This window comes from Hyperolius riggenbachi, chromosome 1 (genome assembly GCF_040937935.1).
Source record: "Hyperolius riggenbachi isolate aHypRig1 chromosome 1, aHypRig1.pri, whole genome shotgun sequence".
Classification (NCBI taxonomy): domain Eukaryota; kingdom Metazoa; phylum Chordata; class Amphibia; order Anura; family Hyperoliidae; genus Hyperolius; species Hyperolius riggenbachi.
Window position 1 is genome coordinate 273592249 of NC_090646.1, and position 17240 is coordinate 273609488.

The window sequence follows — 17240 nt, forward strand, 5'->3', positions numbered from 1 at the left end:
CCCTTTTTTTAATTTATTTTGAGGGCACTCTGGATGGTTGCGGTTCCATTAAATCTGGTAAGACAAATCTGCTTTCATGCAAGATGCATAGTAATTGAGAGCATTCTCCTTCTATCTACTGTGCCTGCTCATCTCGCAAGGCTGTAAAATGAGACCGAGAATTGTAAAAAGAATAATACCTGCCTAAATCTTTAGAAAACGAATTAGAACCACAAGTTGTTTAAACCATTGAGTGATCTGGTTACAGAAGGCATAATGGCGAAATAATAAAATATTTACTGATGCTGTTATTCTTGATAAGCCTGGAGTCTTGACATCTACAGCATGTTCATACCATATCATAGCAAACTGGAGACAGTTGTGTGAACCTGTTCAGTCCTTTTATGCCATAAATAAATGAACAAGGCTTCACAGTCCTTCCTTGTTGAAAAGAAGAACATTATGTTTTTCCCTTTCCTATGTACCATATAGATGTAACTGTTGCCTTTTTTTATCTGATGTTAGTAATATTGCCTTATACTCATCCACTTCTGTATGGTGACCTATTACGGTGCCTACTTGGCTGTTACATGGTAAGTGATGTTGATTTTCCATTTATTTTATTTCTGAATTGCGTGTATTCTTATGTTATATAACCGTGCTACAGCATGCAGATTTATATACTAATGCAGAAACTGGTGCTTGAGAAAGCTTGTTTTAGGAATGTATGTGGTACTTGTAGCTCATATTACAGTCGGAGTGATCAAAGCCTTATAGTAACCCTGCAGTGGACCCATACACACAGGGGCGGAACTAGACTTAATAGGGCCCCCCTGCAAAAATTAAGGCATGGGGTCCCTATTGGTCCCTGAACCCCATGTGGGCCACTTGATCGGGAGCAGGCGAATGGCAGCAGAAAGAGTTGTGATGTGAAACAGCGTTTGAAAGCAGGGAAAAATTACACACACTCCTGCACAAGGTGTTTGTGAGCAAACTGAGATTTTTTTTTTGCTAATTGGCTGCACCTTCGGTTGGGAAGAGAGAGGAGGAAGGGCCCCCAAAGCCTCTGGGCCCCCTTGCAATGGCAGGGGTTATTGAGACACCCATGTATACACATCAAGCCACTGTTATGCTGGGTACACACGATGCATTTTTTTTTTTTCAGTCAGTTTTCCGTCCGATCGATTTCTGATTCGTTTTTCCATTCATCTCTATGAGAAATCGAGCAGAAAAACAATTGAAAATAAGATCGGACATGTCAGAAATTATCTATCTAACCATCTATCTAACGCAAAATTGTATGGTGTGTACCTAGCATTACGCATATGGACTGCTAATAAGGGATTACACACCTGAAACAAGCATGCAGCTAATCAGGTCAGACTTCAGTAAGAGCACCTGATCTGCATGCTTGTTTAGGGGCTGTGGCTATACGTATTAGAGGCAGAGGATCAACTGGAAAACCAGGCAATTTGCATTGTTTAAGAGAAAACAAAAGTATGTCACCCCTCTCAGTTCAAGTGTGCTTTAATTGGTCATGGAACTTGGTTACTGTATACCTGTTTTTTTGTTTTTTTATTTTTTTCCCCCTGCCTGCTTAACATCCCATTCTCACAAATGAGTGAAGTCCTAGAAAACTATAAAACCTTTTAGATATATATTTTCATTTGATCTATTTTGAAAATGTTTTTTTTTGTACTAAATGTAAATCATACTGTAATATATTGAAAAAAACACTTATTTTAAGGAAAAAACTCTTCCATCCTAACATTGCATTGTATTTCATCGTATCTGTGTAGTTCCCCCCCCCCCCCCCCTTCTTTCTCCCTATTTTGTGTAAAATAGGTTTTCTTAGGGCTCATTTCCACTGTTGCGGTGCGGAATCACCTGGATTCCACCGCGGACGAAATCGCATTGCGTTTCCGCATGCGGATTTCCCCGCGATTTCGCATGGCAAGGAGTCAGGCGAATTTAACCATGTCACTGCCTGTGTAAAGCGCCATAGCATTACATGTGAAATCGCACGCGAATTCGCGGGGAAATCCGCATGACAAAGCCGCTTGCGATTTCCCTATTAAAAGCATTGCGGGCGATTCGCCCGCGTTCCTGCCGCACGCGAAATCTGACGGCTCTGCCGTGCAGAATTCCCCCGCACGCCAAAACGCACCCGCACGACGCACAAGTGGAAACAATCCCATCCGCTTGTATTGCCTATGCGAATCCACATGCGGTGCCTGCATGCGGATTCGCTATAGTGGAAACGAGCCCTAACAAGCATGTTCACATTTCTTTTCCAGTCTTTAGCTGTGTACCATGCCTTCTATTCATTCAGAAGCATCATGCTACATTTTTATTTTTACTGTAGGAAGTAGAGGTGTAAAAGACGCTGGCACTGCAGTTAGTGGACTCCTGTATAGGTGGGGGGGGGGGGGGGAGATGGCTCAATCCACACAATCAGGTATGGATGGGTGAATCCCCAGCGTGCTCAGGCAACAGTGTGTCTGCATCAGTTAGGAAGGAAGGAAAGCGCCGGCACTGCTGTCAATCACAATTTATTGCTCCAAAGAAGGCAACATGTAACAACATGCATGCATCAAACAACATGGTGGAAACACATACCCTGAGGTGGATAGTTGTGGCGTGATGGTGGGTGCAGAGGGAAAGAGAGCCTGGCGGCCGTTTCGCGCTATGCGCTTCTACGGAGGCTGCCTCCGTAGAAGCACATAGCGCGAAACGTCCGCCAGGCTCTCTTTCCCTCTGCACCCACTATCACGCCACAACTATCCACCTCAGGGTATGTGTTTCCACCATGTTGTTTGATGCATGCATGTTGTTACATGTTGCCTTCTTTGGAGCACTAAATTGTGATTGACAGCAGTGCCGGCGCTTTCCTTCCTTCCTAACTGATTTTTATTTTTACATAGATACTGTAAACCTTGAATAAGCAGATCAAGTGAAGAGTGCTGTGTCATAAAATTTGCACGAGCATTGTGCTTTGGAAATGTACTGCTTGCAGATTTCTGTTTAGCGATACCAAATGCAGGGTAGATGAGGGGGTAACATTCAGCATTCATGGGCAATGCATGGCAGGATCAAAATGACGTATTTCGAGTTTGCCCACCATAGCCACTGCAAATAATATTTGATCAGATCTGTGCTAGGATCTGAACTAATGTTGAGTGGCGCATGCTTGCAAGGAGATTCATGCATTTAGTAGATATTGATGGTTTTACATCTAATAGTGTAGGCATACCTACCGATAGGGCCTGGCAGTGTTTTGCCATGTACATAGTGCCTCAATGAGTATTTTACTATGACTAACACGACCGGCCCCATTCACTTGAATTAAATAGGGCTGTCTCGCTCTGTGCTCCAGTGGTCTGCAGCAGTGCCAAGCAAGCTCTGTGCATCGTTCAGTGCTGCTGCCTGTGTAAACATACGCTTACTGTGCCAGACCTAGTGTTCAAGGGTATTTGGATATGAAACCTAAATATATGCCACCTCTCTTTTATTCTGTTATTCAGCGTTCATTATTACACAATTTTATACGATCTCCATGCTGTATTCCTAAAACCTGCTCTGAATTGTTTCCATGAGGTAGACCAGTGCTTGTCAGGGAGCTGCATGTTTTATGAGCCTCCTGTATATATCCCATTATGGAAGCCCAAGTGCAGAGAACAGTGACAGATACTGCTTTAGGGTAAAGTTATTAGAGACCATTAAGAAAATTGTACCTTGGTGCTCCCCTTTGTTAGGACCTTAGTTTGAGCATTTGTTATGCTTGAAGTTGGCTTTATTTAGCACTGCTCAAACCTCAGGCTGCTTAGTTGTTCAGGTTACAAAAAATGATTGTTCATAAGGAAGTCTGTGGGGTCGTTTAGGCAGTTATCCCATTATGAGACTGGCTGAAAAAGTTGTACATGTCATGGCAATAGACCTTTTTACATTTGTTTCTGGTCACAATGGCTGAGATTAGTTGGAGCTAGTGTACCTGGGTTCAACTTTAGTTCCACTTCCATTTGTCTTCCATTAGTTCTTTGTATTTAGACCTCAGTTTTCCCCTTTAAAGAGAAACTCCAACCAAGAATTGAACTTTATCCCAATCAGTAGCTGATACCCCCTTTTACATGAGAAATATATTGCTTTTCACAAGCAGACCATCAGGGGGCGCTGTATGACTGATTTTGTGCTGAAACCCCTCCCACAAGAAGCTCTGGGACCGCGGTACTTTTGGCAGTTTGTTACAATTACAAGGTTCAAAGACAGGAATTAGCTGTTTACAGCTGTCTCTAACAGCCAAAACAGCTAGCAGCAGCTACATAACCTGCCCACAGTAAAAATGTCACCATGTGATAAATGTCAGAATGTATATCGGGGAGAGGAAAGATTTTACAACGAGCAAACACTGACTAAATCATTTACCGGTATACATAATTATTGTAAAAATAAAGCACTTTTTTTTATTACATTATTTTTACTGGAGTTCCTCATTAAATAGGATAACTTGGACTGTAGCTCTCAGTAAGCATGCTCAAAACATCAGGCTTTTTATTTCTTAGTAGTAATGCTGTTAAATATGCTTCCCATTATTGTACACTGACAGGGTTTTTAGACTCCAGCACAGTTGCATTGTTTCTATTCTGGAAGTGTTTAGATGGATTTTTTTTTACAGTAGCATTGTCAATATTATGCAATTGAGTAGTATCTTGGCAAATTATAAATGAATTATTTTGCCAAGTTGTTTCTGTGTATGTTTGTCATACAGCCTCAGTACAATGTTATTTCCATTCTTCCTCTAGAGGATAAAGCTTTTACTGCTGTGTGCTTTCAAAGCGTTCCTTGAAATACACTAGCTTCTAATGTAAAAAGAATATACTGCTGAGACATTGTTAAATGCAGATCTATTGATTCTGTTATTTTTCCCCCTTCCTTTCCTAAGCAAGCATTATCATGCAATTGTAACACAAGAAGAATGTAAAATTATTAGTCCCTCCCAAATGCATACGTGGAATAAGGTCACCTGGAAATTTGGGCTCCAGATATCCTTGATGGTATAATATCTGTAATTGTACTGATATTCTACTAGCCCACTTTAGCTTAATACTCACACAAACCCTCCTCTATCTAGGCCTAACACTAACAACCCCTCACCTACTCCTAATACTAACTCTCCCCTATTTATGCTATGAGGTGAGTGGTCATGCTGCTATCACAGCAGTTATCACGCGATCTGCTGTGCGCGGCGCTTTGCGCGCGATCACTCACCTGAAACAAGCAAGGGATTGCGCACAAACCTTCCTTTATCACACGGGTAATGCTTTGCACCTGCGGCAGATCGCGTGATGGCAGTTGTGAATACCACATTTATTTGAGCCAAATAACCATGTACAATAACAATTTACAGGGCTGTAAATCAACTGACACCACAAGGAAAGATGCCCAATTCAAAGACATATAATCTAAAATAATACTCATCACATTCTATATAGAGTGAAATCAATAATTTTTATTTCGGTCTAATCCAAGCACAAAAATACGTTAAAAACAATGCATTAAAAACCACCTTCTAAATCCAAACGTAATTGGAAATCCTCAGGAGCAGCTGAACTATGTGTCGCAATGTGAATTTCATCATACAAAATATTAATAAAGTGCATGAACCATATATAGCACAGCCCACAATATAGGTAATAATTGCAAAAAAATACAAAAATGTATGCATACATACATACTAAACCTGGTGAAGGGGCATCTTGTGGATTATGTCCCCTTTGTACCTCATGACACCTTGTGTCTCCATGTGTCCTGCTGTCCCCCCCCCCCTTGTGTCCTCCTCTATGCCCCTTTGTGTCCTCCTCTATGCCCCTTTGTGTCCTCCTCTATGCCCCTTTGTGTCCTCCGTATGTCCCCCTGTGTCCTCCTCCTGCATGGGCACAGTACAGGGAGTCCCCTACATTGCGGCGGGTTGGAGGTTCGTACTGGCAGGCGTTCACAAGTCAGGAACTACCTGCATTTGGACTATAAGACGCAATGACTTTTTCTCCTCACTTTTGGGGGAGAAAGAGTGAGTCTTATAGTCCAAAAAATACAGTATATATATATATATATATATATATATATATATATATATATATATATATATATATATATATGTGCAAAAATGGCTGTTAAAAAGTACCACAAAGTGCCCATGCTCAAATGCATCTTATCAAACCGACATCGTGGTCACAAAAGTGTATGGTGCTTACCCGTGTGGAGATTGCAGCTGCTGCTGGGGAGAAGGAGGGAGACACCTTGTGCGTTCGCAGCGTGCGGCTGCTTCTATGGAGGCCTCCTGCGAACGCGCAAGGCGTCCCCCTCCTTCTCCCCAGCACTTAGCACTTTTTGATACACTATAGTTTAGTTTTTTTGATGTACATTTTTTGTATTTTTTGCATTTTGTATTTTTTGCAATTCTGATTTTTTTTGTATTTATTACCTATATTGTGGGCTGTGCTATATATGGTTCATGCACTTTATTAATATTTTGGATGATGAAATTCACATTGTGACACATATAGTTCCGCTGCTCCTGAGGATTTCCAATTACGTTTGGATTTAGAAAGTGGTTTTTAATTCATTGTTTTAAATGTATTTTTGTGCTTGGATTAGACCTAAATCAAAATTATTGATTTCACTCTATATAGAATGTGATGAGTATTAATTTAGATTATATGTCTATGAATTGGGCATCTTTCCTTGTGGTGTCGCGTGATAGCAGTTATCACGCTTTAGAGAATCGAGCCCAATGTGCGGTGCTGTCAGTTATGGCACACCGGGCAGGCGGGCAGTGTGTGTGATATGCATGGTAATGTTAAAGTCCATTGACTTTCATGTTACCGTTTGCGGTACAGCCTTGCGGGTTCTGTTGTGTTGAGTCCACCAACATCTGCGTTATCACACACTGCGATGCGTATACCATGCGCTCGAAATGCATGCACAAAATCACATTCGTACATGCCTTGTGTAGTGTGAATGAGCCTTTAGTGACAGAGGAAAGGGTGGGCTTAATTGGCTAGTTTCACTCCTTAATCAGCTGATCAAAGGTTTATTTTTATTTTTCACATGCAGTAACGATCACATGAACTTGAGGCCATGTATGGTAATAGCTAAATATTCTGAAATGCAATGGGACATGAATATGTGGCTGCTAGCACAAGTTAAAAACAATTACCTTATGAAATACATTATTAGTTCGCATTCACAGACCATATATTTGTTTCAGCACAACTTTTGAAATGGCTCCAGTCCTTTCAGCATGAAGCTGGCAAAATCTGGTGTCCGCAGAGACTCACTCACCCATTCAGCCCGAGGCAGCATGGTCATTCTAGGAGCCCCTAAGTCTTCTACAAATCTTAAATAATCAGGATATTGGGACCCACGTGACCATTCTCTGGAGCCAAGGGTTTCATTGTTTGAGGCCCTCCTTCCACGTTACCGTATATTCCGGCGTATAAGACGACCCCCAACTTTTCCAGTTAAAATATAGAGTTTGGGATATACTCGCCGTATAAGACTACCCCTCTTCCAACGCACACCAAATGAAAATAAAAATATCATGTACTGGTGCTGTACTTTATGTGTTACCCAGTATATAACAGTATATAACAGTATATAGTCAATTGACTTGTTGCATTGGTCAACTCTCCTTGTCTACCTGTTTATCAGAGCAGTATGGAAGAATAGATTGCGCTCCCTCAGCAGGGAGATCTGAGAGGCGGTAACAGGATAGGGCGTATCAACCGGCATCAATGACACCCGGTGTATAAGACGACCCCCAACTTTTCCAAAGATTTTCAAGGGTTAAAAAGTAGTCTTATACGCAGGAATATACAGTACTTTGGGCACCACACTGCTGCAGAGACAGGTGGAAAGCATCCCAGAGAGGGTGTAGCCTCACTTCTAGTTGGTGGAACTCCAGCAGAAACAGGTGACCTATAAGGCTCAACAGGGGAGTAACTTAAAGCCCTAGTTCAGTTCATCCTCTTGGACTATGCATTGTTAAGGTGAATAGGATCAGCACAACTTTCATATTTGGTGCAGATGTTGCAGAATAATTTCCCTTGGAAAAGTCAGTCAGGTGACACAAATATCTGTGCACAAATGAGAAACTGCCAGCAGAGCGAGTGTTTATTCCTCTGCATACAGCCATTTCCTGACCTTGCCCCCCCCCCCCCCCCCCTTTCTGCTTGCTGTGGAGTCACCTCTGTTTACAAGAAAAGATTGGCTAGTGGTTCCTACCATGCAGACACCCCCTGAGGATGATGATAGCTTATTATTATTATTATTATTATGTAAATATGAAGAGTTTAGGCATTGGTTGCTGTTCAGCAGCTGAGCAGTATCCAACATTAACAGAGGAAGTTAGCATTGCAAAACTAGCAAGCCTGGTTATGAAAATATAATACTGCAAGAAAATGCTTAATCTGCACTGCAAAAAAAATGTTGTGCACTACAAAATATATTCCATGCATAAAAAACATAAGCCTGAACTAGGGCTTTCAGAACAGACAGTGGTATATTGTAAGTTAGTTTCATTTTCAGCATGTAAGATGAGGCCTAACCTTTAGTTGCCAAAGATGTACATCCTTAGGGCTCAGACACACTATAAGCGCTTTTCTGAGCGCTTTTAGGTCATCAGTGCTTTCTGAGCGCTTTTAAAAAATCACTCCCATTCACTTGCATTTAAATCATGGTAAAATCGTGTAAACATTGCCGCAATTGTATACATTTTTTCGCATTCGCATTTTACACACTCGTGCCAATTTTTACAAGATTTTACCGTAATTTTAATGCAAGTGAATAAGAGCGATTATTTATTTTATGAGCTCAGGAAGTGCTGATGACCTGAAAGCGCTCAGAAACTTGCTTATAGGGTGTTTGAGCCCAAACAGTTGGCACTTGACCTGTAGGCACACTGTTTCTTATGCTTGTGCTAATATATATATATATTTACATATATGGCCATGCTGAGACTTAAAGAACTGATGATATCTAGGTCTTGTGACTATGACCTGTGGGGCTGCACAGAGCAAGTATCTGAAAATGTTACTCCTGAACATAAGCCGTTGTCTTTACGCTCAGTAGGAAATGTGTGCAGTCCTTTAGGATCAATTACAAAGATGTAAATCACCTGCTAGTACAAAGAAAGGTCAAAGGGCAAATGGAATTTGAAAGCTTTGCCATTCATTTCAGTATCTTTTTAATAATATATATATATATATATATTTTTAATGGTCAGACTGTGCAACAAAAATATCATTTGGTGCTTATAATTATTAATCTTGACTACAATTTAAATTCTAGACAGATAAAAAATAGCCCAAACGTAACCTAAATAGTCTAAATATACTCAAATACACATAATTATAGTGTGCAATCAAATGATGGGAAACTGTGAAACCTCAGGAATGCTGGAAATCTGTGCTTATGAGCTGAAAGGAGATTCCTTTATCCATCAATTTTCAACAGTTCCTCAGCGATTATGTGAAACTCAGAGAGCCAGCATATGTTTAATGGTTTGAATGCCTGACTGAATGGGGCGTGAGCCATGCTAAGAAAGACAGGGTCCATGTTCTGCCTGTAGGCTAAACATTGCATGTCACCGCTCCCACAGTATGCACACATTGCAGCCAAAGCAAAATGCTAGGGATTTCTGCTAATGTCGACGTGCTGTGGTAAAAATACAGCTTAAATGTGCCATTTCATGAACCTACCTTCTTGTACGAGAAGCTGCCGGAGTCTGTTGTGCAGCTCGGTGTCAATTGCTCAGCACTGTATAGATGAGACAGAGCTTGGCTGCCATTGGACACAGCAGAATGCAGCCAGCAGACTGTTACACTGGTTCATTAGCATCCTATCCCTCCACCCAAAGGACTGAGCTCTACTCCACAGGAGAAGCATGCTATGAGTCTGCTGTTTCTCTGTTCATGCATCCTTTCTGCTATTTATTCCCTGTAGTATTTCTTCATTGTCTAGCTTTTACAAACAGAAAAAATAATACATTGCTAATGCATTTGCACACTTCAATACAATTTGTTACCTCTCTTATCTGTAATTTTTGTGCATATAAATGTTAGACTTAAAAAATCATTATCCTTTTTATTGTAATTTTTTATCACAGTATTTTATTTACATGTATTTAATATAAGTTATAGGTTTATATAAAACATGGAGTAGATTTTGTTTAAGCATGTCGTTGGCTATATTTCCGCTTGATTTGCATTTTGGTGTGCGTATTTTAATATACGTGTAGACCAGGCATGGGCAAACTTGGCCCTCCAGCTGTTAAGGGACTACAAGTCCCACAATGCATTGCAGGAGTCTGACAGCCACAGTCATGACTCAAAGGCAAATGCATTGTGGGATTTGTAGTTCCTTAACAGCTGGATGGCTAAGTTTGCCCATGCCTGGTGTAGACAGTGAAACGCATGATTACAATGTAATTTAAAAACAAATGGTGTGTAGGTCGGCGCACCGTATTACCTCTCCTGAGTTGCTACGACTTATAGGGGTAATAGTAATTAACCCCGTCCGGAATTTCAGCGGCAGCAGGGTGAGCTCGGCTCAACCTGCGCCAAAAAGACCGGGCAACGAAACGAATGTATGCATAAAAAAAAGACATGCTGCAGGTGTTTTTTTTTTTTTTTTTTTTTTTCCTCCTCCGCACAGGAAAATGCATTAAAAGGGACCAAGTACATTGAAAAACCAGGGCTTTCAGTCTAATGTGTTTCCTCCAAGTGAATATGATCACTGAAGCTCAGTTAACACTTGCCAGAATGGTATCATGTATGGTGGGTATGCTGCACCAAAGGACCGCATAAGCAACAAGAAAATATGACTGGGTCTCAACTTGGATTTGTGCAATTATAGCGGTGATTTATTATACCATAGCAAGCCAAAACACAACGTTATCATATCAAGTGCTTGATAAAGGCTTGTCGGGCCGAAATGTCTTGTTTTTGGCTTGCTATGGGATAATAAATCATCACTTAAATTGCACAAATCCAGATTGAGACCCAGCCTTCTTTTCTTTTGCGGGAGAAATTACCCAGTAGAACCATTAGTCAGCAACCACTTTGTCTTTTCTCCATCTAGGGGTAACGAAGTATGATTTACACAATGAAAATTTTGACTTGTGGCGCTTACATGGATATCAAGGATTGGGTTGGGAAATCTTTTAATATTAATGTATAGGGTTTCCCTTAGACCATGAGCCCATCATTAACCCTAACCTAGATTGCTCTCCGCCATATTTATAAAGACTACTATAAGACTACTATATGTCTCTAGATGTTGCAATGTTCTTAAAGGGGAGCTGCAGTCTGGCATAACGCACAATAGAAACAGGTTTCCATACTATTAAATTCATTTGTAAATGATTTTGGTGAAAACTTGAAGGTGAATAATTTGACTGTATGTGCTGTTTATATCTGTTGAATTCAAAACCTAGTGATAATTTAACTGACAGTTCAGTTGGTTAGACAACCCCTTCCTATTCAGTACAATTAATTGAAACAAAAAGATGCCTACAAATTTTAGATCACATGTTTAGTACTCATCTACTGCCTTTGACATGGATGACCAGGGTGTGAATCCTGATTAGGGTCAGTAGCTATTCAGTAGGAAGTCCTTGGGCAAGACTTCCTAACACTGCAGGGCGTCCCCTTGAGTGCGCCCTTAGTGGCTGCAGCTCTTGAGTGCTTTTAGTCCAGCAGGATAAAAGCGCTATACAAATGTTAGGATTATTATTATCATCATCATCTACATTAGTTCTTCTATCCCACCACTCTGTAGTAATTGACCATTTTTATTTATTTTTTTTGGTCTTTTTGTTTTGTTTTTTGGCAGATGGCAGCAATGGCTCCTTCAACCTCAAACCGCTGTCAGGAGCATCTAACTTAAAGTTTGGAGTTCTTGCAAAAATTGTCAACTATATGAAGGTAATCAATATTTTTTTGTTTGTTTGTTTGTTTGTTGCATTTTTTTCCTGTTTGTTTTAAAGTAAACCTATAAAGATCAAAAAAGTAAAAAAATAGATATATCATGCTGGCGGTGGAGGATGGGGGAAGCCTCATTAGGATCCAGAAGCTTCCCCCTCCCAAGGTAAGTGCCCACCAGGGGCATTTTGCTCTTTTTAGGGCCCTTTTACACCAGGTTGGTGCAGTATTTTTACCGCACCCCACTGCTGGGCAGTGAAAATCCATGGAGACTTTTATACTTCCGCAGTACGGTGCGATGTGATAGAAGTGACGTTTTTTCAACGCATCCCTGACACAGGTCCAAAACTACGTTACCGCGCCTCTTCTGCATAGAGTTGCGGCGATCTGCATCAGCCCAGAAGTCATTTTAGTCTATGGAGACATGGGTATATTTTAAAAGTTACCGTTGCGACGTCCGGGCGCGCAAGCGTATTTCTACAATATGCTTCCATGCACTTCCGCATAACCCAAAGCAGGAATTGACCGCAAGCGCATATCTCTTCCTGCTTGGCCCAATGCCAGATGGGGAATACCTCGTAGTAAGGCCTGTTTCTGGCGGAGCAATGCGGTGTGGTGGAATCTATGTCCCACATCGCTGCCGCCAGTTTACAGTGTGATCCCGGCCTCAAGGTTTACTTTAAGCAATAGCGTGTTTCAAGTAAGCATGGTTTTCAGCAGACAACCTTACATTTTGTTTTTGTTTTTACAGCCTTACAACTCTCAGATTAAAGTCGAACTGAAGATGCAATACAAACAAACAGCTTCACTTACCTGGGGCTTCCTCAAGCCCCATCATCCGCCCTGTACCGCGCCAGTCCTCTATGATCCGCCGTCCTCTCGCCATGGTGCAGTTTTGTTACCGCCAACTTGTAAGTTGACTGCAACTGCGCAGCCCTGGCCACGCGCATCCTTCATGTTACCACTGCCAGTGGACGGTAACGCAAAGAAGGGTGCGCGTGGCCAGGGCTGTGCAGGTGCAGTTGCCGTCGACTTAACACATCGGCGGTGACTAAACTGCACCATGGCGGGAGAACAGAGGATCGTAGAGGACTGGCGTGGAACAGGACGGCTGCAGGGGGCTTGGGGAAGCCCCAGGTAAGTGAAACTGTTTGCATTGGAACTTCATTTCTGCTTTAAATGTTTCTTCTTTGTAAGATTTTATTCTACTGACCTGTATGGACTTTGATTTCATACGAGTGTATACTTGAACAGAAAGTATTGGGGAGGTTTGAAAACAGGGAAGAGCAGGCTTGTACAGGTGCTGATGGGAATTTGTTTCAGTGGAGTCTGGATGGGAGGAGGCAAAGGGGATCAGTGATGGCACAGTAGGGCAGGAGAGGAGACTGTAAGGTCAGTACTGACATACTGGGATAGCATATAAAGCACTTGAGGACAGTGACTAGGCAGCTCTTTTGTCAGTTATACACACAGCAAAGGTTCTGATTGATTAAAGGCAGTTCTACTCATTGTATTTGAATCCACCTGTAAACTGCAACCTATAACTGACAGTTTTCACTTTATTTTGAGGGAGTAATCAGTTGGGCTGCAATAGTGAGTGGTACAAAATAGTGAAATATGAGTTCTACTCCCTGTATGTGTAACTTGTCTCAACCAGGCTAAGTTAATGCTAAGAGAGGCAGAGTTGTTCATGATTAAGAACTGTAGGAAAAAGTATGTATGATATGGCTGCATGGTATGCGACACGCACGGTTAACCTGCAGAGCTTTTTACTAATCTGCGTACTGTGCCACTTTCCTTCTGGTCATGTTTCTCAGGGCTAGTTCACACCAAGAGCGCTTTTCAAAGTGCCAGCGTTTCAGAAAATGGCTAGTGTAACCCTATGGTAGTGTTCCCAGAGCAGTGTTGTGTTTTTGCTAAAATCGCAAACGTGCTGCCTGTAGCATTTTTTTGGAAGCAAGTCAGCTTGAATGAATGTGGAGAAAATTAACTCTGAAAATCACTTTGCAAAATCGCAATCACCAAGCAATGGCAATTTTCAGTGTGAACTAAGCCTACATGGAAGTATTATGCATGTGCATTAATTAGAATCTGAGGTGCAAATTTCCCTGAAAACGTACTAATTTTAATTGTTGAGTTAGGCTCGGTCGCATCTGTGGTCCAGGCACCGGTTTTCTAAACCGGAACGTAAACAAATCAAAAAAAGGATCCATGCTGCCCTTTTGCAGCACGTTTCCAGTCAGTTTAAGTTTTAAGAAAAGTGTCCGTTTCCCTTAAAGCGCAGTATCCTGGAGGAATTTGGATTATACACTACATGCTTGGTGAAAGAGATCGTGATCCATGGACACGTATATCAATGTTTTGGACTAGAATTGTTTATATATGCTAATAACACTTTTTGTACATGGTTGTACAATTGGGATAGAGAAGCTGAAGTGAGCGCACATTTACATAGCTTTATACAAAGGTAGTAATGAGCGAGGGGAAGCATTACCTTCCTACCTCTGCTCGCCACGTGACTTCCTGTGGTAAGGTGCGCGGCGAGCAGAGGAAGGAAGGCAATTGCTTCCCAGCTTGCTCACTCATTATTACTTTTGCCATCATTACTTTTGCTATAGCGGACATAGCTGAAGGGGGAGCGGGAGGACCCAGGTGAGGGAGTGGGGCCCAACTACACCCCTCCCCGGCTGCTGTGTCCGCTGCCCCCCTTCCTGGCTGTGCTACCCCCTCAGGCTACCTGGGAACACCTATGGCTGTGACGTTGAGGGGAGGAGTAGGCAGTAGGCAATCCGGATCTCCCACCGTTTCTGTGTTCAGTTCTCTGTGTAGAGGGAGATTCGTATTTGCTTTGCCTTTCTCTACCCCTCCATGTATCCGGGTCCATGAAGTCCCAACAAATCCGGACTCTCTATTCAGTTTTTCAAAACGGATCCCCCAGATTGCCCATGGATCCGTTTTTGAAGTGCATGAAGACGGACACTATTTTTAACATTGGTATACGTGGGTCTGGTTTTGGTCTGGGCCCAAAAACTGAGCCACGGATACGTTTTTAAAACCAATGACAACCGACCTTTAGCCGCAAGGGTGTAGCAATAGGGGTTGCAGAGGTTGCGACCGCATCGGGGCCCTTGGGCCAGAGGGGCCCAAAGGGCCCTCCCTCATCTGCAGTATTAGCTCTCTATTGGTCCTGTGCTCATATTAATGACTTCTATAGATATTTTGAATAGTAGTAATCATTAACAAACTGTTCCCCATCCCTTTCCTGCACCTCTGACACTGTACTTGCCATTGGCGGGTTTTGGTGCACCGTATCAGTTGTTATGTATAGTGTTTTGGGGGCCCCAGTGTAAGACTTGCATCGGGGCCCACAGCTCCTTTGCTACGCCACTGGATGATACCATTTATTGGCAACTTGCCAATAAATGGTATCATCCTTTTCTGTAAACGTTTGGCATATAATGATAAAGGAGCTGTTTACCACTTTGTGACACCCCTTCTGTTACGTCTGCAGCTTCTCCCTGCCAGCTCCATTCCCTGCTCTTTGTCTTCTGCCTGTACAGATGTAGTAAGACAGGATTCAATAGAGATCCTTGCTGGCTGTACACCAAGAACATTACAGAGAATCCACAGATGTTCTGCATCACCCAGTGCTGCATCCCAAGTATTACTGGCTCTGCTCTGTGCATAAGGAATATCTTCAGATTGGCGTACAAATAATGCATTATTTAATTTTTCAGACTGTTGCCGTTACCAAGACCCACACACCATCATGCTATGAGCTGACATAGCTCTGAACTATATGCACAAGGAACCACCTAATAGAGAGACCAGGGGAACAAAGCAGTACTGTTAAAATGTAACCTTCATTATGAGCAATATTTAAAAAAAATTATCAAAAAAATAACCCATTAGTCATATTTTATGTCCATCTAGGACCGTTTCTAGGTTGTCTTATGTTTATATTATGTATGCGCGTTACCTTCATGTCAATCAACAGTTGAGAATTGTAATTGACCTCTATAACAATCAAGACAATACTGTTCGGTCTCAATAAAGGCAGAAATGATCTAATATGCCAACTCAAACACAGCCATGTAAAACAAATTACTTGTGCTTTCTAGTATACTAGGTGCAGGAATATCTGAGAGACAAGACTGGGGGGGGGGGGTGACACATCTGTACTGACCTCGCACTGTCGCCCAGGCCGAGGTCCTCACACATTTTTGACACAGCTCAAATTAATTGGTGTGTCTGAATCAGGAAAGGTGTGGCACATCAGGTAAAACGCATTCCTTTCTTTCTCAGTCCATCCTAAACACTGGCATGGATCTAGCCCTTCAGGCCTGGAGTTCGACACCTTTGCTTTAACAGGACACCAGCGTTCTGCATTAGAATAACTAAACTCAGCTAGATACAAACATGTATTACCAAGCATTAAAGCACAAAACAAGTACCTGTTTCACCACCAAGCCACAGTTTTACATTAGGCTCTGTGGTGGGGATCTAGCCCTTCAGGCCTGGAGTTCGACACCTTTGCTTTAACAGGACACCAGCGTTCTGCATTAGAATAACTAAACTCAGCTAGATACAAACATGTATTACCAAGCATTAAAGCACAAAACAAGTACCTGTTTCACCACCAAGTCACAGTTTTACATTGGGCTCTGTGGTGGTGCCCAGCTAGAATAAGAGGCCACACAATCAAACAAGTTAGTAAAACAGTGCTGTAGATTTCTGTTTAAGGCTGCTGAGTGTGCAGTGTTGCACAGATGCATACGGTAGTCACATTGCAGAAGTAATGGAAAAAACACAATATAGTATGTAAGAAATTTCAGGGAAGAGGCATATAGTGTTCTGCTCCTCTACTTATTTTCCAATTATTGTCTCTGAGTTAAATCGCGTGAAACGTCAATACCAGTTAGTTTAATCCACTCTGCTACAAATGGATCTTCCACACCAGTATATTGAAGTAGCACATTAGCATGCTGAAGTTGTCAATTTGAAAGAAGAAAGGCAACATCCTTCTTTCATTCTAGCACTTTAACTATGTAAATTAACATCACTATCATTTCTGCAGACCCGACACCAGCGTGGTGATACCCATCCGCTGTCACTGGAAGAAATCCTGGATGAAACGCAACACCTGGACATTGGAATGAAGACAAGGCAATGGCTAATGTCTGAGGTAGGCGTGTGCATACACAGTTTAACATTTTTAAGGTCAATCATGGTTTCAGTTTAAATGAACTTGGCTATTTTCCACGGCTATTTCAATTCTATTAA

At 41.9% G+C, this 17240-nt stretch overlaps 2 protein-coding genes across 3 annotated transcripts in view; one reads left to right on the forward strand and one right to left on the reverse strand.

The window, feature by feature from the left end:
- GTF2E2 (general transcription factor IIE subunit 2) overlaps window positions 1-17240 on the forward strand; it is a 93990-nt gene that overhangs the window by 43989 nt on the left and 32761 nt on the right. The window contains exons 3-4 of the mRNA XM_068233598.1: window positions 11869-11960; window positions 17035-17142. Of these exons, the coding sequence (XP_068089699.1) occupies window positions 11869-11960; window positions 17035-17142 (200 nt within the window). The remainder of the gene's footprint in view (window positions 1-11868; window positions 11961-17034; window positions 17143-17240) is intronic.
- SMIM18 (small integral membrane protein 18) overlaps window positions 1-17240 on the reverse strand; it is a 74334-nt gene that overhangs the window by 2373 nt on the left and 54721 nt on the right. Inside the window, exon 1 of one of the 2 annotated variants that reach the window (XM_068233600.1) lies at window positions 9735-9859. The exons of the other annotated variant lie outside the window; for it this stretch is intronic. The gene's annotated coding sequence lies outside the window, so the exon portion shown is untranslated. Of the gene's footprint in view, window positions 1-9734; window positions 9860-17240 lie in introns of those variants that run through there. 2 annotated transcript variants of the gene reach the window in all.